This window comes from Mus caroli, unplaced genomic scaffold (genome assembly GCF_978045245.1).
Source record: "Mus caroli unplaced genomic scaffold, Mus_caroli_1 scaffold_1, whole genome shotgun sequence".
Classification (NCBI taxonomy): Eukaryota; Metazoa; Chordata; class Mammalia; order Rodentia; family Muridae; genus Mus; species Mus caroli.
The window spans coordinates 161752947-161777313 of record NW_028227256.1 but is presented as its reverse complement, the minus strand read 5'-3'; the positions used below and the strand labels follow the sequence as shown (position 1 = coordinate 161777313).

Sequence of the window (24367 nt, the reverse complement as noted above, 5' to 3'; positions counted from 1 at the left end):
TAGTAGCCATCAATTGCCAATAGCTCCCCAGCTAGCAGTGAGGTCTCAGGAACTCTTCCTGTCTCCATGTTGGAATTTGGAGTTGGCTTGCTATTTGGGCAATTAGCCCCAGCTGCTGTCAGTTCATGAATGCAATGGCCGTGTTATGTTAGAGGACAATATTCTTCCTCATATCTGGCTCTAACATTCTTTCTACCTTTCTTCTGTAATGCTCTCTGAGCCTGGGGGTTGTGCATGTGTGAGTGCATGTGTGTGCATGTGCACGCCTGTGCATTTGTGTGCATACATGTACACATGTGTACTTGTGTGTGTGTACTCATGTTTGAGCATGCTTGTATATCTGTGTGGCATGCATTTGTGTGTGTGTGTGTGTGTGTGTGTGTGTGTGTGTGTGTGTGTGTGATGCAGAAGTCCCATTTATGGCTGAGCATTCACAGTCATTTATTTTCACACTTTGAGCACTTAGGAGATTCTGCCTGAACTACTATCCACAAAAGCATCAATTATTAATCCTACCTTACAAATAAAGAATCTGAGCACTAAAAATAAGCCTGAGTCTGAATTAGGCATGTAGAAGGTACTTTTGCCCAAAACAAAACAAAACCAAACCAACCAACCAAACAAAAATCATTGATTCTTCATTGTGACTCACAATTCACTTCAAATCCCAGAAGAACAAAACCTTACAGGACGGACAGGCACCTGTGATGGTGGGTGGGGTGCAGGAGTGGAGGTGTAGAGAAGTAGTTGTCTTACAAGACTTGACCAGAGACTACTTACTTCCTCATACCTCTTGCCCCTCTACTCCAGTTCTTTTTCTGTTTAAGAATAGAGTGCTTGTCAGTAGTGTGAAACATGGGCTTGGGGTCACTGGACCCCTTTTTTGTTTCTGTCCCCAGTGTGGCCACATGGAATCTCTCTCTCTCTCTCTCTCTCTCTCTCTCTCTCTCTCTCTCTCTCTCTCTCTCTCTCTCTCTCTCTCTCCTTCTTACTATTCCTGGGAGAGGATACAGACAAGGCCTCTTATCTTGGGATATTGCATAGGGTAGTGGAGAAGCCCAAGACATGTACCTAAGACCACACTGCTCTTGGATGCCATAAACACAGATCTTTGACATTAAAGATGGTACACACTGCATCACCAACTGTTATTTATCTGGTGCTTACTATTTTCCAGTTTCTTCTTTGCATGTATTAGCCCATTTAGTCCTTACAGCTAACATGAAAAGTTGGGCTAAACTGTCCACCACTTAGTGATAATAAAACTGGCATACAGGGTTTCAGTAACTTGCTCAAACCACATGGCACAGGGAAGCCACAGTGTTGCTCAATTTGCTGGTAAACTTCAAAAGCATGAGAAGGAGATATGAAGTCACGAGTTTCTTAGGAGTTAAAACTAGCCTGAGGAACACAGCTTAATGGAAGGGCACTTGTCAGTCATACACAAGGCCTCTTGTTTAATTCCCAGTACTGAAAGAAAACAGAAGTATAAGTTCTAGGTATTTCTCCTTCCCATTACACACAAAATATCAAGAGATAGAGGTCTTTCTTGTGCTGCTCAAGGGTGTTTTGACATGTCAGTCTCCAGTGAAGCTTTGGTCTTCTGCAGCATGAGCTAGCCCTTGAAAGCACTGCATGGTGTAAGAAGCCATGGTTTCTAATCTCCAGACTTTAACTATTCTCAGGATGGAAAATCTTAAAACAAAACAAAACAAAAAACCCAAAGCATTTGTTTATTATTGCTATCAGCAAGAGAAAAATCTCTCCAAACAGTTCTCCTTGGCGACAGAAGTACTAATAGAAACATTACTCAACAGCTGGTGTTATTCCTTAGTGGCTGAGCTGTGGCTGGTTCAAATACACCATCAACCCCAAGAGCTTCTTATGAAAGGTTGGGGAGGAGGAGGAGGAAGAGGAGGAGGAAGAGGAGGAGGAGGGGAGGAAGGAGAACAAGAAGGAGGAGCAGGAGGAGCAGGAGGAGGAGAAGGAGGAGGAGGAGAAGAAGGAGGAGGAGGAGGAGCAGGAGGAGGAAGAGGAGGAGGAGCAGGAGGATGAGGGTCTTTAAAGTCACAGAGCATAGCTTGACCATGTATGATTTCCTGTTTCCCTTAATTACTTAAATATTAAGATGGAAGCACCACTCTGCAGCTTAATAAGTATGTCTACAATAGAAAACTATGACAACTCTAGATGCTTTCTAAGGAGAGCCATTCTATCTAGAAGGTTATGACATACTCCACAGCAAGTAGTGCATCATCCAACATGCTACCTACACACTCAAAATCTCCATGAATCTGACTTCACAGGCAAACATAGCCCAGTGAGGAAGAGTTGCTGAAGGCTTCCCTGCACCCTGACAGAGGCTGACCAGTCTGTATCAGTGTCTTTACTTAAACTGTATTTATGAAACTTCAAAAACTTGGCTTGTTTTCTTGTAAGTGGGTAGAATTGATCACCACCCTCTATTTAAAGAGTACTTCTGACCTGGAGCCCTTTCCCATTGCTCCTCTTCTCCAGTTGTCTTTGTGAGCTTACAGGCATTTGGGTTACATCCTTGACTCAATCCTGTATTAAGAATAAAGGAGATACATTCATGCGGAGGAAAAATAACAAAGGAGGGACTTTCCTACAAGATCTTTGAATAAGGGAAGATTTGCATAAGCCATATTTAACCAGAATCTTTGTCTTATGTTTTCCTTTCTAAGGGCTTGGTACTCCTCTTCCTCCCACTCTCCACCCTCCCATTAGTCAGAGAACAAAGGCTTCAGGATGCCCACAGGGACCTTCCTGGCTCATCATTGCTGAGCCAGGAGAACTGCCTTTGAATGGCTTGCCTCCCCTGCTTCTGGTTTCTCTCCCCTCTTAAACCATCACATAGATTTCTTTTTTTTCCTAGAATGCTGTTGTGGTTCTGCCCATCTCTTGCTTTTGCTTTCCAAAGACCATGGCATGGTACACACTTCATGAGCTTTAGAGCACTGTGTTGGTCTTTCCATCTTGGCTTTTCTTTAAGCCTGTGATATTTGTCTGCTGGCTCTGGTGTCAACACTTTGTCTCTACTTTAAAAATCTGGTTTCTCCTGACGCCTTATCTAGGATCTAATTGTGTCTGTGATTTCTGTTGCCCTGAATAATCATCAGACAGGGTAGTGAGCTCTTGAGTCTGTTCTTTGTGCACTATACTTCTCCAAAGGATGAACCCTAAGCTGTGTGAGCATGATTGACACCTGCTAGTAGACACACAGGATGAAAGGGCTTTTGCAATTGCAATAGAATCAGAAGTGACTTTTAAAAATGGTCCTCATTAAAAAATGCTCACGTAAGCTGTAAAATGTGCATTAAAAACAGCATTACTTATGAACTGGAAAATATTTCCAATATCTCTCTCTCCTCTCTCTCCTTCCCTTTCTCTGTCATTCATTTATTTCTCACCATGTGTTTGTTTGTTTGGTCTCACTGTGTAGCCCTGGCTGGCCTGGAACTCTCTATCTAGACCAGGTTAGCCTTGAACTCACAGAGCTCTGCTTGCCTCAGCAAAGTCGTATAAGCAAAGTTCATGAGTTCCAGCTGTATTTAGTCCTGAGGGCAAGGTCACATGAGTTTAGGCAAGGTCACATGAGTTTAGGCAAGGTCACATGAGTTTCAGCTGGTACAGTGCTGAGGGTAGGGTCACATTAGTTCAAGCCATAGACAGTCAGGAGGATAGCCTGTTCTTGGAAACATCATCTAAATACTAGAGTAACTGATGGATAATCTGAAGCAAACCCACTCCATTTACACGGAGGAGGGGCACAAAAGACCATTCCAAGAACACATCCCTGTTACAGAGGAACAGAGATTAGAAGACTCTAGTCTTGTTTGCTTGGTGTTTTCTCACAAGCTCTCAGAAATCTCCTCACACAGCTTCATTCACCGACTGCAGTCAGACAAATCTACCAAGGGTCAATTAACAAACTAGGAACTCCTGAGATCTGACACAGTCTCTCCCCTCAAGAAGGGTACAATTTTATCTAGGAAAAAAACAACACATATTCTGGTATACAAACAGACTAAGTAACATTTTTTTTTTAAAAATCAGGCTGTATTTAAATGCATCATGTTCTAAATCTTGCAGAGTGAAGCCAGAAAATGAGATAGGCTACAGGCTGGGCAAGTTAAGGAGCAAGTTATAAAACACGTGATAAGGATTGGGGACAGCTATCCTGAATCTTAAAGAACAGAATTTAGGTATCTGAGTAGAAGATGTTAGGGAAAGAAAGGGGTGTCACTCCAGCCTGAGCCCAGGAATTTTTCTACCTGTTGTCTTCATAACATCAGCTCCAAGAGAGTGGGTTGTGTTATCATTAACTATTAATCATCAGAGCACTGACTTCAAGGAACCTAGAGAGATCTAATAAAGAGAAGGGAAAACTCAAAACTAAAACTCAAAGCAGGAGATTTTCTCTCCTTTGATGTTTGGTGGCCATCATGGGGTGCCGTGTGTGGAATTTAGCCTCCTAGGAAAGGAGATGGGGAAGGTTAATGTGAACAGCTACAGTGGCTGTCACTCACAGATAGTGGGCCTACAGAGGAAGTAGGACTTTCCCAACTTGAATAGAGCACTGTTCTTTGGAAGTGGAAATGAAAGATTTTTGTCAATGTTACATAGGGTACGTACTATGCGCAAGGAGTCTGAGTTTTCAATTACACATGGATCATATTTTCACTGTGTTTGGCATTAGCTTTGGTGCTGAACTGAACTAGGAAACAAGAGTTAGGAAATAGTAAAAGCAGCTATCTTTATATTCTACCGTAACACTTTTGCTTGTTCCTCCACAGAAAAGATGATAAAATACTGCTCTGTATAGACACACATTATGGGATAGGGTTAATGGGATGAATGAGCAAGAGGAAATTAGGAGGAGCTGTTGGCCATGTAGAAATCCTTCCAGATACGTTGAGCAAACACTGCATTTCTAATGTGGGAGATGCCTGTGTGTAAAATCTTCATAGGAGGACTTGAAGTTATTTTCCAGTGTTTTGTCTTTAGCACTTCATGGCTTTCCTTTCACAAAGGATGAATCAGTATGGATCATCCATCCTGAAAGAGAAGCAACAGATTATAAAATTAAACTAAGGAGCTTTTAAAAGTGGTAAAAACGAAATTGTTAGTATTACAGGTGAACATTCTCTAGGTGACAGTGGCAAGGAAACCACAAACACTAAGTGCTCGCAGAGGAGGTATAAAGAGCCACTAACGTGAAGAAGAGAGCACGGAAGGTTTCTAGTTGGAGATCGTGGACAAGGTGTGGAGCGTTTTAAAAGAAACATGGAAGAGACGTTCCAGCAACATTTTACACAGTCAAGTAGTACCCCCAAGCCAACGTTTTAAAGATTTATTTTGATTTTCATCGCGCACGTGTGTGTGCGTGTGTGTGTGTGTGTGTGTGTGTGTGTGTGTGTGTGTGCGCGCGCGCGCGCGTATGACTGAAGTTGCCTGAGTAGGTTTCTAGAGGGCAATCAAATTTCCTGGAGCCAGAGTTACAGGCAGTTGTGAGCCACTCAGGGCAGATGCTAGGGACTGAGCTTGAGTTCTTTACAAGAGCAGCCACTCCCTCAGCTGCTGAGTCAGCTTTCCAGCCCCTCTCTCCAAATAAATATTTTAATGTAAACGCTGTTTCAGCCCAAAGTCCTGATTCTCTAAGTATGATGTTCAGAGAGCTGGCCCCCAGATCACATGTGGTCATAGCTCTGCAACACTGCTAATTTCCATGTGGGACATTGGGAGGTTACTGCATGCTGATTTTACAGTGGCGAGGTGGGGAAGTAGGAGATCAAATCTGACATCAGAGAAAATAAAATAATCTCAGGAAGAGAGTGGTATTGGTTCGAGATTCGAGATTCAGGTGGAGTATGGTTTAGAGAGATAAGGACGAATTTATATTCATGAAATAGGTGCCGCTGTGTTCTATGCCACAACTGTGCCATTCCTGGAAAGGGTGGAGGAGAACCATATTTCTGTGCCTTTGCACCTTTCAAAAGGAGAACCAGATTCGGAGGCTCTGGTCTCATTCTGAACTGTCAGGGTAAACCACCGTGGCAGCTGCAAACTTGCTTGCCAGGGTAGAAATAAAAATGTTTCTGAAAGCAGAATCTTGCACATATCCTCTCCTCTGAGGTTGGCATCGTATCCTGTGTATCATGGGTGTAGCTTTTACCCAGGTAGAATTTAGAAACCAGAAACCAAATGAGGTGATAAACAGAACCAGTTTGCAGAAGAGTCAAAATAACCAGCAAGAATCAAAACCACAAATGCCCAAGGAGTCATTCATTCATCAGCCAAAAACTAATAGGAACAAGAACAAAGACCTGTGAGAATCAACTTAAGTTAGAAAAAAAAAAAAAAAGGCTCACGGTGTTTAGTGAGTTCATGCCCCCCTTGGCTTGTTCTAGAGACACACCCTATTTCTTCCACCACACCCTTCCTCAGTGCCATCACACCATGGTTTAGTGTGAAAATAAGTCATTTTACTGGAAGAGGAGGGGCTCTGGTAGTAAAACCCCTAACATAGAAGTAAATCAAGGATCTAGAATCATACGAGTAACAGGGATACTGTCTCTGGATGCTGGTGTTACAAGTCTCAGCTTTTCCCCTTTATCCAGTGACTTCCCTTAAGCCACTGTCGTTTCCCCTTCTGTTTCTTTACTGTTATTAAGGATAACAACATTCCCTATCTATACAGGATTGTAGACAACATCTCACCATTTAAGACTCAAAACACTCAAAACAGTATGCAACATGGAATGTGTATTTGATAAAAGTTTGTTTTTATCTATTATTTATTACTGTAACTGTCACTGTCACAAGGCCTGTGGATAAATTATTTACCTAACTACAAAGACAGTTTTAAGGTGATGTCCTCAGTCTTTCGAGCCTAAAAATTTATGAAGTAGCATCACCTTAGTTAATCAGTGAGATTAACTCCAGGTAGCCAATCAGCTTCCAAGTTCTAGTACACCTGGTGGGTAAGCTAAAGCCATGTGCTGGTGTGAGGGTGATCGCCTTCATTGCCCGGATGCTCAGTAGACCAGGGACTCTAGGGAAGTCTGCTCCTGGCCTGAATTTGCTTTTAGATGCATCTTCTCATGCCCATGTTTGAGTGACCTTCCTAGTATGAACTTTTTGAAGGTTCTCTCCCAGATTCTGCCTTTCTTGCAATGATTTTTCTTTTCATCGGTACAAAATTCATCAGCTATGACCACCATGTCTGCCTTAGATTGTTCTGTACTTCTAAATATTTCTGTTTTCATTCCACAATTAGATAAGAATTTCCCTGAAGTTAGAGTCAAGGACTCATTGCTCTGAGTGTCTCAGTTAAGCTTAGCGTTGTTCTAATACAAAAACAAAAAAAAGTTCAATAAACAAAGGTTAATTGAGTAATTGTCAATTACTCAAAAAAGTCAACAAACTGTTAGATCTAATAGGCAATTTTATGCTAATTATTTTTGACTAGCATCTCTTGCTGGCCACTGCATCCTTGAAATGAAGTGAACCACTTCCGTGCAGTAGCAATCAAAGCAGGTGTTTCTGCGGCCAGAACACAGCTCTGGGTAGGATATGCCAAAGAACTTTCACTCAGCTGGTGGGAGCACAGAAGAAATATTTACATCCTGTGGGTTTCCTGCTACAGAGATAGGGAGGCCAGTCCCCAAAGAGACCCCTTTCTTACTTGGATCCTATCTACACAATTACAGTAATGGAAACAGAGTAAAAAGAGTCTACTGAGCCCATGTGCCCATCCCCACCACTCTCCTACTCTTCGTGGCAAATTCTCAAGAGAGCAGAACACATTCTGCTTCCAGATGATTATCCTAAATGGTTCCTCATCCTTACCTCAGCTGACCTCTGTCTTTATCTAAATAGCCTTCCCACTGATGCCCTTAATGCACCCTCTGGAAATCTGATGGCTGCTCTGGCTGCATTTGAGATGGTTCCCACTCTTGTCACCCCAGCTCTTTTTCATCCTCTTCCATCTGTCTCTCTGGCCACCTCTTTTCATCCTCCCTTTCTTCATTTCTGCCAGATAGGCCAGGAACTTCCATGTGTCTGCATCTTGTCTCAACAATCTACATTATTACTCTACTGGAAGAACTGCAGTGTTGAGAACCAACTGGGGCAAATACTTCTTTAGGGAAGTGGTGGGTAGGTTTCATGCTCAGCTGCCCTTTCTCATTTCTGAAGGCCAGCACTCATTAGAGTAGTCATTCACCCTTCTGTGTTAAGACTGATGGCCTGCACCTGGACAGTTTCCTTTTACAATATGTTAGTTGTTGGAAATGCTTGTTGAATTGAATGTTTCTCAATTGTTAGATGTTGGTCCTGTAAGCTAAGACAAGAAAAAACATAACAGCATGCTTCTAACCCTCAAGGAAAATTCAGAGACTACCAGGAAACATTCGCACCATATGAAATCTCCTTTCTTAATTGGCATATTATACATCCATCTGTGTCAGACCACTAGTGTCAAAGTCACAAAGATTTAATGGCAGCTAGCACTCAACTACCTTATCTGGAAATGCTATTTGTATGAGACCCTCAGGTAAATAATTACTGTGGGGTTTGTATTCTATCTATAATAGGAAGCACCCTAAGGAAAATAGAAACAAACAGATGTGGAAATTCTTCATTGAAAAACTTACCTTTCTTGAGATTTCTTGCCTAAACGTAGAAAAAAGAATAAAAAAAAAGTATCATCAAAAAGTAAACAATTTCAATTTTTTTAAGTAAAGGGTATGCCCACCTCCAAAACTGTCTTTGGAAATACATTAGGCATTTGGTAAGTGGACATCCATCTGTTGCTAAATGGATCTGGGGTACCAGTAACCGTTCAGAGCTATAGCAGAACAGCATGATGCGCCTGTTTCTGGGGACTCCACTCCACCTGCTATGCTGCTTATAAAGCCAGAGCCTTGGCTGAACTCCCTACTGGTCAGGCCCAGTGTCCCAGGCACAGCTCATGCTCTTGCCAGCCCCTCCCTAAAGGACTTCAATGTCTCTCAGCTTCTCTTACGTGAGTCCTAAGAGTTTGACTCTGGTCTTATTAGTAGGAATCAGTGAGAATCATGCAATCCAATTTGAGCGACATATTTTCATACATCGTATGGAATCTTATATACAATTCATATGCCATAAATACTTCTGTTTCCCCTTTGAACAGGCCACATGGAACTAGGTGTGAAAACCACTTCCACCAAATGCATAGAACTCTGGAACCCACATTTCTGTGTCCAAACAAAAACCTCAGCTCCAACTTAGTTGTTCTTATTCAGTTGGGACTCTCCTCTAACTTACTCTTTGGGTAATTTTAGTTGACTATACAAAGTACATTTTGTGAACCAAAACACATTCTTTTTTCATAGAGGAATGTAAATATTGCTTAACTAGTGGTGTGAAGAAATGAGGTCTGTAGGGAACAGAAGAAAAAGAAACAGAAAGAAAGCTTTCTGAGAAAGGAGAATCCTTTGAGAGAGGGGTGGCTTTGGTGTTTTTCAGTGGCTGTAAACTGCTAGTCTAGAATTGTCCCACATAGATGTTAAATTCATTGTTGGGTTAAAAAAAAATGGCATATAAAATGTTTAGGTCATTGCTTGGCATATAGTAGACAGTACTCAATTGTGTCTTTGATATTTTAAAGTTCTATAAAAGCCTTTCAAAATTTTGCTTGTAGATGGTATGAACCAAATATACAGATTAGGTAGAATAATCAAGTTTGAGTCCATTTGTACATCTTCACAAATAAATATATGTGTATATATACATATATACACACACACTACCTTTTCTGAGATTTCTTGCCGTATATACATATATGAATGAAAGTAATGACAATAGGTAAACAAGACCCAGAATCCTACTGTGGGATTTTCTTGTCCTACTAAGGGAATTTCTTGTCCTACTGAGGGAGGGTCTTGTCCTACTGAGGAAGTGTCTTTTTGAAGAAAAGAGAACTAAGAGAGAATGCATTCAAGTTCATGTTCTGGACTAACCCAGTGTGTTGGGTCAGGTGGAGATTTCTTCCGACTGAGGAACCGCACTGCCTTATAACCCTGAAAGCAGGTGTTTTTTAGGGGTGCTATTTCAGAGGAAAGAGCCATTTCTGCCTTGAGCTCCTGCTAAAGAGATTTTAGGGCTTGGCCTAAAAAAATGCCATTGCCTTGGAGAATGAGAAAAGCTAGGAGCACCAAGTGTTTCTACCAGAGCACATGGCCAGGGTTCTTGTTTGTGGACCCAGGAGAAGAGTTAAAGGGAACCAGAAGCCAAGACCATTGGGGCATAGTCAGCCCTTGCACCAGGTCATAGCATCCACCTGAGAGAAGAAAGCTTTGTTGCCCCATTGCCCTTCATACTCTGAATTGTCACATGTCCCCTTTCCAGTCTGGTGAGCTCAATAAAACTATAACATGTACGTAATATTTATGGATATAGAATTATTATTTTCACTATGATTCTTATCAATGCATCTATTGAACACCTATGGGGTTATCTCAGGGACCTAGGTCAGTGTCTCTATAGAAAAAAAGGGACATTATTCATGTTGTAAAGAGTCAATTTATGGCTAAAATGTTTGGAGGACAAAGCCATTCCCTTGCAAGCTTGAGAGATGAGTGGCTATTTCATGATGGAAGACCATTGAACACAGCATAGCTACACCGAGTTTTCCCTCCAGAGTTAGTGATCTCTGGGAACCGCTACTCTCTTTGGTGGCATAACTGTCACTAGCCCAAGTACCCGTTATCTGTTTCCTGTTTGCCCTACTTGGATTCCCACAGCAGGGGCATGCCGTTTTCTTGTTATCAGTTTGAGATCATGTACAGAAATGACTGACTCCAAAGTTAAGACTTTAAAAACAACCTACAGCTTTTCTCCTCCCCACTGGTAAGGTAGCCTTAGCCAGCTAGCACCACCAAATAGGGGTGACTTTGACTAAATTCCTTTGTGGTTACAACTGCCTCTGAAAAAGATGAAATTTGGGGGTCCTTGTCGTCCTCATTGTTCCTTGAAGTCACTAAGCTAATGGCCACCTTACTCAGGGAGCATGTGTGATGACTGCTTTGCCCCATCCAAGGCAGCAAGACAGTTGGAGTGAGGTTTTGAAGTCTCGGTGAGAGGAAGAAAAGTGTCAATCTCAGCTTTGTTCTGGTACCGTAGGCGATACTTAGTATCCTGTGTGATGGCGGTATCCATGGTCCGTGGAATTTCCATCAAGGGAAGAAAAGTTTGAACTGTTCAGGGCTGACACCTTATAGTTAGTGTTGTTCCCATACATAGTGCATCCTCTATTATCTTATGGATTGGTGGAAAAGGAGTCTATCGCCTCCTATTTTTAAATTTGGACAGGAGATCAAATCATGGTGGAAGATTGTCAGAGACGGGTAGACGATTTTCTTTCAGTTGCCAGTGTGGGTGAGCTGAGGGACACAAAGCGCACTAGTGAATCTGGTGGAAGGGAAATCTAAGTGGCCGTCAGCTTCTACCACAGGAAACAGCACAAAGGAGTCAGAAAGGTTACTCATAGTACCTGACCTTAATACGGGGGAATCTTTAAAGCTGCCGGGGGTATGTGAATTTTACAGTTTTGAGTAGATCTGCTAGATAAACGTGGACAAATGTGGCAGTGCACACCCCAAAACTGCAGCAGACTGTGGGCCTGTGGCTGGTGTGCTGATCTGACCTGAAGGCAAAGGCATACTCAGGAGGGAGGAAGGGGGCAAAAGAAGAATGTTCTGTCCTCGTGCAGAGTTTATATACTTCCTGGATGATAGAGAATAAGATTTTGAGGACGCTCTCCTTTCCCTTTCCCTTTTTTCTTCAGGTTTCTGCCTTATTGGATATTGGATATATGTATGTGTATTTCTCTCTCTCTGTATATGTGTCTGTGTGTGTATACATATCATTAAGATGTGTATATATCCTCCACTGTAACCTAGTACACTATATATGTATATGTGTGTACACTATATATGTATGCATAGGAATATAAACACATATATGTATAAATATGTATATGTTTACACATACATATATATGGTATACTAGATTACAGTGGTGACCTCAGTGAATAGATTCTAGAAAGAATCCACAAGGATTTCTCCCAAGGGCAATGCAACTACCACATGTCAACACCTGGAAAGTTATACGACTCTTAAAGAGATGTTCGAAAATCTTAGACAATCATAGACTCTCCTAATGCTGTTGTAGTGCTAAGATCAAAGTTGTACAGGCTCCCAGAAGACAGTGGCAATGCATACCCCTTCATATAGAAATAGGGCCAAAGAGTCATTACAGTGTCTCATCTAGCCAAGTTCCTCATAGCAAGGTATCATGAAAAGGTCTGCCAACCATGATACGTTGTCTAGATTTTTTAAATAAGGCTCAATCTCTCTAGGGACTTATGCCTACAGAGCACAGAAGTCACTTGGCACCTGCTTCAGCTAAATCTCTTGCACTTTATTTCCTGTGGGGTCTCTCTCTCTCTCTCTCTCTCTCTCTCTCTCTCTCTCTCTCTCTCTCTCTCTCTCTCTCTCTCGCTTCCACTTGAACACTGTTCTACTTTGATGTTATTCAACATACCTACCTTTTTTTAACCGCCTTGCCAGCCAAATGAGAAATGCCAGCCCCGAGAATGCAGTGACCATGACAGCTACAGGAATGAAGAGGGGGTTGTAGTCGCCTTCTTTGATCTTTGAGAAACTTCTGTTTGTCTCTGAAAGAGGAATCAGTAAGGCATATAGCATGAGCCACAGAATTATTTTCTTCCTCAAGCTCATGATAGTTACCAATTTGGTCTTCTGATATCCCCCAACAGTAACATATATAACAGATGAGGGGAATAACATGGGAAGGCCCACGGTATGTATACAACTGGACTGGCCTCTAGCCTTCTGCCTATGGGATCACAGTTCTCAGATCTGTGACCCATGGAGGTCCTGGGGATGGATCTCAAAACTCCAACAAGAAGTAGTCATCATGGTGTTTTGTTCCTGGTCTTGTTTAAAGGCTGATATCTGAGCACAGAGAAGAACTAGAAAGCTTACAAAACTGTAAGGAAAATGAAGTCAGCGATCTGAGCTGGGTAACTTGTCGATCAAAGGAAGTTGCTTCTACTCCTTACATTGAACAAGATACACAAAAATCTTATTGTTTATATGCCCAGGGTCTGCAATGATATATAGCGATGCAGTTGGACCCCTGCCCTTCATTTCCACTCAAATCAACTAAAAGGCCATTTCTACATACCCCTTTGGATATACAAACTGGGTTGGCTTACAGTCTCTTATTGAAAAATACTAATTTGAAAAAAAAAATCTATCTTCTGATACCTCCAGGTGAAGGAATCTACTTTTACATATTGGCAACTGTTGGTTTGCTAAAGATGAGGAAATGAAAACTAAGTCGGTTGGAAAGGAAATGTATTTGATGAGCCTGGCATACAGCCTTGCTGTAATGTCCTCGTTACCACCTTCCTGCTCCCTGCCCCCACTCTACTCCAAACACCCAGCCATCTTCTTTGACAGCTTCTTCAGGGCCTATTCTTTCTATATTCTGTGAAGACGGTATACATTGCGCAGACACTGGTAGCTGCTAGTTCATATGCTAACTTAACAAACAATTATTTTGTCACTTTTTTTTCATGTACTCTGGTGCATGGTGTATACACATGAGGAAGCTGCGGTCCTTCCCATGCACAAACAGATTGGGGAGACATCAGCTTGGGATACTAGAGAACGGTCCACTTGTTAGGAGTTAGGGAGTCACTGGTGAGCTTAGAGGACACATTGTTAAAAGACTAATGGGGAAATAAACTTGTGACAGAATAGAAGACATGGGTCATACATAAATATGTCAGTGGGTTTACACTTTAAAGCAATAGGAGAGTTGAGAAAGAAAATAATTATCATGAAAGGAGAGCCTAAGAACAGGCAAGGATTTTATAGTGCACGACTGCATATACATTTCTTTCTTAGGCCACATGTATTGAGGGAAAGGGACTTAAGTGTTTGTTATCTCTTTTCTGTCTTCTGCTAGTTGATCAGCTCTGGCTTTAAGCCTTCAGTATTTCTGAGTAAAATTACTCACACTGACATATTGGACTAGGACTAGACCAGATGCCAGATGATCCGCAGACAGTTTTTCTCTTGCCAATTAAGTTGGTTCCTTCTGAGCGGGTGAAGGTACAAGCAGAAGTAAAACTGAAGTTGGCCAGGGAGTGACTACATTCCATTGTGCCCATATAGGGTGCTGCTAGAGGTGCGCACTGAGTCACGTCAGGGAGGACATAACACAACAGGGCAGTCAGGACCAAAGGCAGTTTTCACCTTCTTATTACCATTAATTAATCGTGCATAACGATGGATTCCATTATGGCATTTTCAGAGATGGTATACATACTGTTCTTTGGTCATCTTTGCACCACCCCCTTTACCCTCTCCCATCTCCCTCCCAGTCTCATTGCCAATCCTAAAGCTTTTTGTTTCAGTATGATTTTAACTTTTATGGGGGTGAGTAAGGTATGTGTGTGCTGCACATAATTATCTGGAAAGGAAATGGCACATGGTAATGAGCCACATGGCGTGAAGCAACCCAGGTCCTTGAGAGGAGCAAGTGCTTTTAAACACTGATTCTTCTTTCCATCCCCCATTACATGGTTTTGACCAGAGCCTCCAGAATTTATCAATGAAACCATCCATACCAATCTAGTAATTTCTAACTTGTGGGAATTACTTTGGACAGTACTTTCAGACTTGTGATATGGAGTAATAACTGGTCAGAGATAGAGACAACAAGGCATTGACAGCCCATGGTGGTATAGGGTAGCCATTCCAAAAGGCTGCCCCAGCATGGTAACATGCAAGACTGCTGGAAATGTCATACTATATAGTCTTAGACTCAGGAGGCAGACTCTGGCATGGGACATGCTCAGTGATCACAAAGCTTTCAGCCTTCTCCTTAAGCAGCTTTGACAGACACCCCTACTCCCTGAAGCAGGCTTATCACTGATACAATTCATTACTTACATCAATTCAGTTCCATGATGTCAACAATGGATTTTGGTTTCCTTTAGAGAATTAAACTAGGGAACTAGAAATATAAATGTAAAAAGCCTATCCAGAACTTCATAGTTCCCAGTTTTTTTTTTCCATCATCTATATGTGATAAACCCTGTCAGTCAAGAAAGGATGAAAACCCACTCTATTGCAAATGAAAACAATCAAGAGTGGGGCTTTGTTTTTTGCAGAAGTTGTTATTCTCCTGAGAGCTTACACTGGAGAAAAACAAAGAAAAGATGACTTTAAGAACCTACCAAATGAAGCAATCAAGAAAGACCTGTAAATCCCCTGAAAGAAACTGGTTGGTGCTAAGTTGGGTACCACATAAAGTGGGTGTCATTGAAGAAGAGGAGCCAAAGTTCAACTGGGGTTCATCAAGGCTTTATGTGATAACAATGAGGAAAAAAAAATAAGGTACAGAGTATAACTTCAGTGTATTGCTCTAAATCAGATTATAAAATGCCAGATGACTTCAAAGACTTTTGCTTTTGTTTAGCTAGGTTTGGTTTGGATTGGTTTGGTGTTTTGCATTTCATTTTAGTGAGAGAGAGAGAAAAAAAAAACTCTTGAAAAGCATCAAACTACAACCCAAGTCTGGTTAAATTATACAGCAACAGAAGAAACAGACTTCTAGGCAAGACTCCCCTGTATTCTCAGACTATAAACACAAGCTTGCCACAACAAAGATCCACTCTAAAGTCACTCACTTTGGCAGATTGGCTCTGGAGATGACCAGTTTCCAGATGCTCCACACTGTGTTTCTGCAGTCCCAAGTAGCTCTCTTCCCTCAGAACAGTTGAAAGCACACTTGGACTGGAAACTGAAGTTTCCCAAGGGGTGGATGCAGTCCATGGTACCCGACTCAGGGGCCTCCAGAGCCTCACACTGGACCACTTTCATGGAGAGAGAAGCAGGGTTGAGAAGAATTATGAGCATTCCATGGAGTTGAGTCTTGTTTCTGCTACTTGATAACTGTTTGTCTGTATTGGGGGTCCAAAGAAATACTGTGGGAAGAAATGGTCTCTGAACTATGCTTTGAAGATAATCAGATGTGTTGTCCACAAGCAGAATCAGAGAGAAGTCCATAAACAAAGACAACACAACACAAACTCTGTGTGAAAAGCAGAAAACTGCCAAAATGTTGATGTTGCTATAAAGATAGTCAGGGCAGAATATGGGGTGGGTTTAGAGAGAGAGGAGCAAAGAAAAAAAAATGCTCATTCTTTTCATTCCATCGTTGACCATTTGTTTTGTATCAAGCATCATCTTGGAACTTAATGAGCTCAAATTTGGCAAAGACAAATGGTAGGAACAAACTAAACAGTGAATGGTCATCTGTAAAGAGTGAATGGTCATCTGTAAAGAGTGGATGGTCAGCTTGCCTGTTGTATGAGTAACGTCTTTGAAGGGAGCTAATTTAAACTTCTGGAGCTCACCTAGGGACCCCAGCAGTAACAGGGGAAAGGGAAGGAAGGCAAAGGTGGGAGACAAGTAGGAGAGAAACTGGAGAAGTAACAAGTTCTAAAATGTAATTAACAAGGGATCTAGCTGGGAAGAAGGAGGAGCTTGGCATACGTGGAATGTGGGGTGGGAATGAATATAATCATCGTGAATTATATTCAAGTGTGATAGTGCCAATTTTTTTAATGAATAAAAATTATTTTATTGAATTGTACATGTATAGCTGTTTTGCCTGCAACTGTATGTGTGTACTATTTCTGTGCCTGGAGCCCCAGAAGGCCAAAAGATGGCATTGTATCATCTGGGGTGGAGTCAGAGATGTCTGTTAACCACCATGTGATTACTGGGAATAGAACTCAGGTCTGCTGTAAGAGCAGTCAGTGCACTTAAGCTAATCCATCTCTTCAGCCCCATAAAAGAAATAAAATTTTGAAAATTGAATTATCAAGTGTTGTCTTACACAAGTATTGGAGTAGGGTGGCAGAGTTTCACACCATTTCTTTTCACAGATTGACATTAAACAAATGACATTAAATGTCATTTCCATGGAATGTAATTACAGCCACAAAAAAGAAAAAAAAAAACTGACTGGAGACACTTGAGTTGTAGACATCCAAACAACATTCTTAGCATATTCGGAGGTCATGGCTAAAAACAGATTTGTTAATCCAAAGATCACATAGGTATATATACATCCATAAAATTCAGAAAATTTGAAGAAAGAAACAAACCAAGTCATAACAACAGAAAAGACAGATGCTGAGACTAAGAGTTTATGAGCTTGGATAAGTACAAATGAAAGAACCCAGAAGAAGTCACTATAGTCAACCAATCAGAAGTCAGCTGGTGATGGCATATGCCTCCAACCCCAGTTAAATCTCTGAGTTTGATGCCAGCCTGGTCTATAGAGGAAGTTCTAGGACTGCCAAGGCCACACAGAGAAATGCTGTCTTGAAAACAAAAGACCAAAACCCAAACCAAAACAAACAAAGAAGACAGTCAGAAAAAGGATATGATGGAAATCAAGAAAGCAAGCATGATGTTTAAAGGGGAGTAAACTAAGGGGCGGACCAGCGGTGTGGTGGAGGTAGCATTCTGGGGAAGAGTCACAGTTTCAGAGATAAGTGAATTAGTCAGATCTAGTCCAATTGCTTAATACTGAAATTAATTTTTGTTTCAGTTCTTTATTCCTTAAAGCCATTACTTGTCTTCTTCTTCCAATTTTCCATTGTGTGCAGCAGACACATCAAAACTCATTTTGAAACTTAGTCTCATTCTGAAGATTTGATCATGCCTTTCCATAGCAGTTGGCTGAGCCGGAGCCTCTCTCTTTGCACATGTGTATTCTCTCATTTCCGGTTCTCCCACCACATCTCTGAGTGACTTCCTAGGACTCTGATGACTCCACCCTCTCTTTCTTGGCCATCCTAGCAGTGGCCCTTTGTGCTTTTTCTAGGATAATTGCCTCCAGTGCTGGCAGTAAGATACCAAGTGGCCATTCATTGCAAGTAAAGGACCTGTATTTTATTAAGGAATCTCGCCACAGGCTTATTCCTGTTCATCTCATTTTCCTTCAAACTTGATCCCTGAACATAAATAGTTCCTATTAAATATATATTCCATAAGTACAGAATCTATAATGATTTGCTTCCGTATTCTCCAGAAATACCCAACCAAAATAAGTGTATAGGATTTGTTATTAAATAACTCTGACATATTCTGTGTATCAGATGTTCGTTCTTTTACTGTTCCTTGTCACATCTGTCTATAGAAGAACAGGAGTTCCTTCCCAATACCTCACTCTCCTAGGATAAATAGAATTGTTTCTATCCGACCTCATAGTTCTTAATGCTGCAAGCTCAGTAGACTATGGCATCCTTGACAGTAAGGGGCTACAATACCCCATTTTTTACTGTAACCTGCTCACCTTTGACAAATCCCAACACATTGCTCCTTGTGGTATTTCAAACCACTTGTGAAGTAAATAGAAACTTCATGCTAACTTGGGAAATCTTTACAGGAAGATATTATTGTGAAAGTTTAGCTTTCTGTTCTGAACTTCCCATTTCTTAGAACTGCTAATATTGATTTGTCCCAACTGGTATTATTTTGTCCCAACAACAAAGATCCACTCTAAAGTCACTCACCTTGGCAGATTGGCTCTGGAGATGACCAGTTTCCAGATGCTCCACACTGTGTTTCTGCAGTCCCAAGTAGCTCTCTTCCCTCAGAACAGTTGAAAGCACACTTGGACTGGAAGCTGAAGTTTCCCAAGGGGTGGATGCAGTCCATGGTACCCGACTCAGGGGCCTCCAAAGGCTCACACTGGACCACTTTCATGGAGAGAGAAGCAGGGTTGAGAAGAGTTATAAGGATTCGATGGAGTTGAGTCTTGTTTCTGCTACTTGATAACTGTTTGTCTGTATTGGGGGTCCAAAGAAAGACTGTGGGAAGAAATGGTCTCTGAACTATGCTTTGAAGATAATCAGGTGTGTTGTCCACGTGCCAAATCAGAGAGAAGTCCATAAGCAAAGCCAACACAACACAAACTCTGCACAGAAGTGCTAAGCTATTATGGGTCTAATGAATACCAGCAGGAACAAACAAACAAAAAATGATGCTTACCATACTGACACTGGGGCCCGTAATACCCTGCGTCACAGATGCACGTGTGATTGTTGATAGTTTCCACACATTCTCCATGGCCATTGCAAGACCCTGGCTGGCAAGATGCTTTAAGCAGATTACACAAAGACATTTTAATATGATTACATCCATACTCCCTTCTTTGCACAAAGAACGTTTTTGTTTGACACTATTATAATGAACAAGAAAAATTTGCTTAAGTATTCAAAACATTTTTGCATAACACATGCGCTACACTTTTAATTTATAAGATACAATAGCTACTTGGCTGTAGGCATTTGTCTGCTTTTAGAATGAATTAACTCACAGTAATTGTCTATCTGATTAGGAGGTGTTAGAGAAAAGCCCTCAAAGACTGCCTAGCTTTCAGCATCCTCTTCCTGTCTGTCCTTGAGGCACAGTCTGTCCATCCCTGTTCCCCACATAACACACTTACAACCTGGATAGAACGTTGTTTAGTTGTTCTGTACCTGCAGATTGCCCAGAGATGCTATGCTTAAAGCTTAGTTAGGATTGTTTTAGAACCCAGAATAGCAGTTTCTGGGTAATGAGTCTTATTACTCTATCTCTGGTGGTCCCACATCAGTGTAGGAGCCTAGACACTGCCTACCTGTGTAGCAGAGAGCTGCCTTTCGTTTGTGACAGGCGTCATCGTTCCATTTCCCAGAGTCCCGTTCCCTCTTGATATAGATCTCCACACAGTCCTCCTTGGACTTCTTGTTGTTGGGCTCCCCAGCACCCCAGTTCTCTGCTTCTTTAGTGAGAGTTTTGTTGGTTCCCACCCATGTCCACATTTTTCCAATTTTCCTGATTCCTATCCAGTAGTAATAAGGGCTTCTGGGCAATGTCTTCTCTAAATACTCAATTTCTCTTTTGTTTTGTATGGCGACTAAATCTGTGTAATTTTGCTTGCAGAACTTTCTAGCATTTTCCCAGTTCATGGGCTTTTCAGAATAATGGTAAGTCCAACAGTGAGTTCCATGGTGTGTCAGGAAGTCTGGAAAACAGCAGCAGAAATATGATGACTCATAGAGTGTTCTAGGACCAGGCCCAGGTGCAGGCTGCCCATCACTTAGAGATGAGGGACAAAGACTGCAGGAGAACAGGTGAGCAGTTCAGGGTCACCCAAATTAGCTGTTGGCAGCCTTGGATCAGAATATAGACTCTCTCTCTCTCTTTGAAAAGATATAGAATTGTTTTTTACTCAAGGACTATTATATATAAATATATCTTAGCAGATTTATTTTAAAGAAAGATCTTCCTCGAAATTCTTTGAAGTGTAATTTATCCAACCTACTTTAGAAATGTATGTCACTAAGAATTAATTAAAGTATAATTTAACACAGCTTTAAAATCTACACTATACTTTTTAATCCTGGGATAACTTCCTAAAGGCCAATATTTATTACTGTTATTATATATATGTCACGGTACACATATAAAATTTCTCGTTTAAGTAAAATAAAATAGGGTCAGGAAGAACATTAACGTAATTTTAAATACTTTATTGTAACATAAAATATATTCTATTGTAGAAGAAGCTGCCCTGGGAACGCCTCAATACATAGACCAATTGTGTATCTAAACTCATAGTACAGAAAGAACAACATACATAAAGATGACGCAAAAGACACATAATTGGTTTTATCATGTTCTACATTCAAAGATACTTAAGTAATAGTACCTAATTAACAACTGGGCCTTCAGGCATAAGGGATGTGAAGCAACCAAGAAAAACACATGGTTGTGCACAGTGACCTTGATAACACTGGCCATTCTAAGAATGGCATGACCTATGTGAGCTATGATTTTACAGTAAGGTAAAAGATTTCATAGCCATTAGCTCACTGAGTTTTTACTTCATAAGGTGAGTACTATAAAGACATATCAAAAATACCTTCTAAATATTTATACTTAAGCCAATTGTCCTGAGCTGCTCTCCACCTGGGTCAGAGAAATTGCTTTTTGAAGTAGATAGCAGCCAGTGGAGAGATGCATAGCTGTTAAATGCTGAGAATTAGAGACTCAGCCCTAAATGGAACACTTATATTAACCCCTCATCCACCAAGGCTCATTGCAGAAGAGACACAAAGCCTGGGAAGTAGTGTTGGGGAATATGGGAGTACTGTCTTCTGGACATGGCATGGTTAATGCAGTTTTGAACTCGTAGCAGTTGTGATTATCTGCAGCTGCATAAGACCTACACGAGGTTCAAGTGTGGATGGGGTAGAGGATCTTCAGGTCCCACCCTGTACTGAAGGGCTATTGTCAGTTAATAGTTTCTCGGGGAGGGAGAATCATTCTTTTTGAAGGTGTGGTCACAGCTAGGTTTCTCATGCATCAGTGGGTGGTCCACACCCCTGCACCTATGAGCAGTGCTAACTGGATTTAGTAGGTTATCAAAAACAAAAGGAATAAAGACAGACAGACAGGAAGTTGGGAGGGTGTTGGGGGGTATATGGGGTTGTTGAAGGGGGAAATGACATATCGTTATGATCATACTTTACTGTGCATGTATGAAACTCTCAAAAGCAAAGAAAATTTTAAAAAACAAAGAGAGGGTGTGTTCACTTGTTCTGAGCTGAAAGTCCAGGTGAGAGAAGAAGGAGACATAAGTTAGCTCAGACAATGATTTAAAATGTTCAAATTTATTGAAGAGCCTCTAAGGCTTAAGCATAAAACATGTAACATCAAAAGAAAGACACAAAAGCCCCTAAAATAAAAACAAAACCCCAGCCCTCAGGCAGCCCACGCTCTGGACTGTGGAAGTTCATTTTGGGCACAGCAAACTATTAATAGAAAGTGAAATGTAGAATAAGCATTACATGCCTATTAGAGGTTTGTCAATTAACTGTACTCCTTCCTAACGGAGGACTATTGTGCAGATATCAGGATTTGGGCATGTCACTAGAGAATGTCAATGCTAAGCTGGTATTAGGGGGACTCAGAGAAATACTGAAGGTCAGAGAAAGAATGAGAGTCCTTAAAAGAATTAATAGCCAAAAATAAAAAATACAAAAACAAAAAAATAAAACAAAAAAGCAGCAAAAAAGAATTAATAGCCATCTACCTGATTGTGTTCCCTGCAACTATATACTTTCAATGAATATTTAAGAAAAGAACAACCACTGCCCAAGGCTTAGCCAAAAACAGGACATACCACAACAGAGCAGTGTCCAGACCCACAGCTTCAGGATGCTCCTCGAGCCCCAGTGAGTACCCTCACATCTCCATGGAAACACCTGTAAATGAAGTGCAAAATATTTAAACTCTGAACTTCAAACTTATAGCACCATGAGGCAGTGCCCTGGCGTTTCTTCAAATCACAGTTAAAGCCCATCAGCCCACTATCAACTGTATCCAAGGTAAACTATTTGGGGGAGAGGGACTCATGGCTGAAAATGATGGCATCTACTTCATTACACACTGGTACACTACTTTATTTCATTTTCCTTCCAGGTTTCAGTCCCAGGTTGTTGATCATGATTGATGTTATGTTTTCCTATATTTCGGTATTCTTTGTACCTACTTTTCGACTGAGCTTTAAATCAAACCAAATCTTTTTTTTTTAATGCTCTTGTTTTTAATGCTCTTGGGCTCTAATGAACCAGTGACGTTCACATTTGCCTTTCACACTGGGTCATGAAGGAGCCATATTTCAAATACATGAAAGAATGATGTAGCCAGACACCAGGAAAGGCAAGCATTGCTTTTTTCAAGTAAGAAGCAATATATTTTGAATAACTCAAACAACAAAGCCATAGGCTTTCTGCACATCTTAAAACTGTAGTTTTGGATGTATATCACTCCCCAGGGAGTCACTCTGTGTCACCACAAAGGTCTAATCTTATCTGTGCCCCTTCCAGCAGTCCATCAAAGCAAACACCAAGGGAGGAAATCAGCAAGAAAGAGTCTAGAGTCATTTTCTTGAGACAACATGCGTTGTTGTTGTTCTTGTTTGTTTGTTTCTATATTTCTTAAAAGCAGAAATGATAGCTTTCTTGCCCCTTGCCACCTGCCTCTTCAACCCCAAGGAAAATTTTGAGTATCTAGAGATCTCTTATAGGCTGGGATGCTCACCATGGCTTGCTGGGTCTCTCTGCAAGTCTCTCTGCAGGCCTCAGCCTCCTGCACCTGGGGCTCAGAGTTCTTGCACAAGGAGGGCGTGCTGTGCTCAGGAAGAATGTGCCAATGTCACCAGTGGGGTTTGCCTTCTTTCATTTCTCCAACCCAGCCTCACATCCTCCGCCCCCAATTCTTCCTCTCTCTCTCTCTCTCTCTCTCTCTCTCTCTCTCTCTCTCTCTCTCTCCCTCCCTCTTTCCTAATCTTGACTCAATCATTTGCCCTGAGAACACAGTAGCAGACCAGAAGCTATGCCCCCTGCTCAGGATATCCCCAGTTTGGAAGGAGGAAAGGAAAGGGAGAGATACTGTAATCATATTATAATCCCCCAAATTTAAAAAAAAAAAAAAAGAAGCAATGGTAACTGGATTTTTCCCCACATCCTCTTAGTCATTTCTGGTTACCTATGCCTCCTTCCCTTCCTTTCCCTTTGCTACCCTTCCCCTCCTCTCCCTTTCCTTCCCCTCCCCTTCTCTCCCCTCCCCTCTTCCCCCCCCCTTCCCTTCTGTTCTTCTCCCTTCCCTCCCCTATTTCCTTTGTGTTCCTTGTTTTGTTTATAAACTCCTGACCGTGGGGTAGGGGACCCTGGTCGTACCATAGATAAAAACTTATTTCAGATTTCAGAGCTAGTTCACTTGCTCTTGAACTTTAGGAGCTTTCTGGAAGACTTGACCCATCTCAGTTCCTCTCCTTCCTCTTTCCTCGTTCACCCCCTAGTGGAAGACCTTGTTAATGGCTCTTCTGAAAGCAAAATCCTAAATAAAATCCCCGGGCTCTAACTGTTGCCCTAGAGAGGTTGGGGGACCTAGAAATACCTTGAGTAGAAAGTGTGAAGAGGGTAAGACAGCATATAAAGTTTGAATTCAGCCATTCAAAAGCAATCTGGAGGAAGTCACTGACATAATAGTATTTAAACTGTAAGAAAGTTAATAATAATGACAAAAAATGGCATGTATATGTCAACACACACACACAAATATAATGTAGTAGCAACAATAACAACACTAGAACTTAACAGGTCATCTTAATTACCTTTGAAAGTCTAAAATGC

The 24367-nt window shown here is 41.4% G+C and overlaps 1 protein-coding gene across 1 annotated transcript; it reads right to left on the bottom strand.

Moving 5' to 3' along the window:
- Positions 1 to 4152: 4152 nt before the first annotated feature.
- Positions 4153 to 23353, bottom strand: Sell (selectin L). Its single transcript, XM_021167894.2, has 9 exons — positions 23274 to 23353; positions 22354 to 22435; positions 19804 to 20190; positions 19173 to 19280; positions 18695 to 18880; positions 15794 to 15979; positions 12614 to 12742; positions 8679 to 8697; positions 4153 to 5079 (listed from the first exon to the last, which is right to left on the bottom strand). The coding sequence occupies exons 1-9, from the start codon at positions 23274 to 23276 to the stop codon at positions 5061 to 5063; spliced, it is 1119 nt and encodes a 372-aa protein (XP_021023553.2). The 5' UTR covers positions 23277 to 23353; the 3' UTR covers positions 4153 to 5060.
- Positions 23354 to 24367: the final 1014 nt, after the last annotated feature.

Coding starts and splice junctions, on each gene's coding strand:
- Sell (XM_021167894.2), bottom strand. Junction 20,191..22,353: donor CTGGACACTGCTCTGTTGTG/GTATGTCCTGTT, acceptor GCTGTTTTCCAG/ACTTCCTGACACACCATGGA. Junction 12,743..15,793: donor TCCAGAGCCAATCTGCCAAA/GTGAGTGACTTT, acceptor TTCCTCTTTCAG/AGACAAACAGAAGTTTCTCA.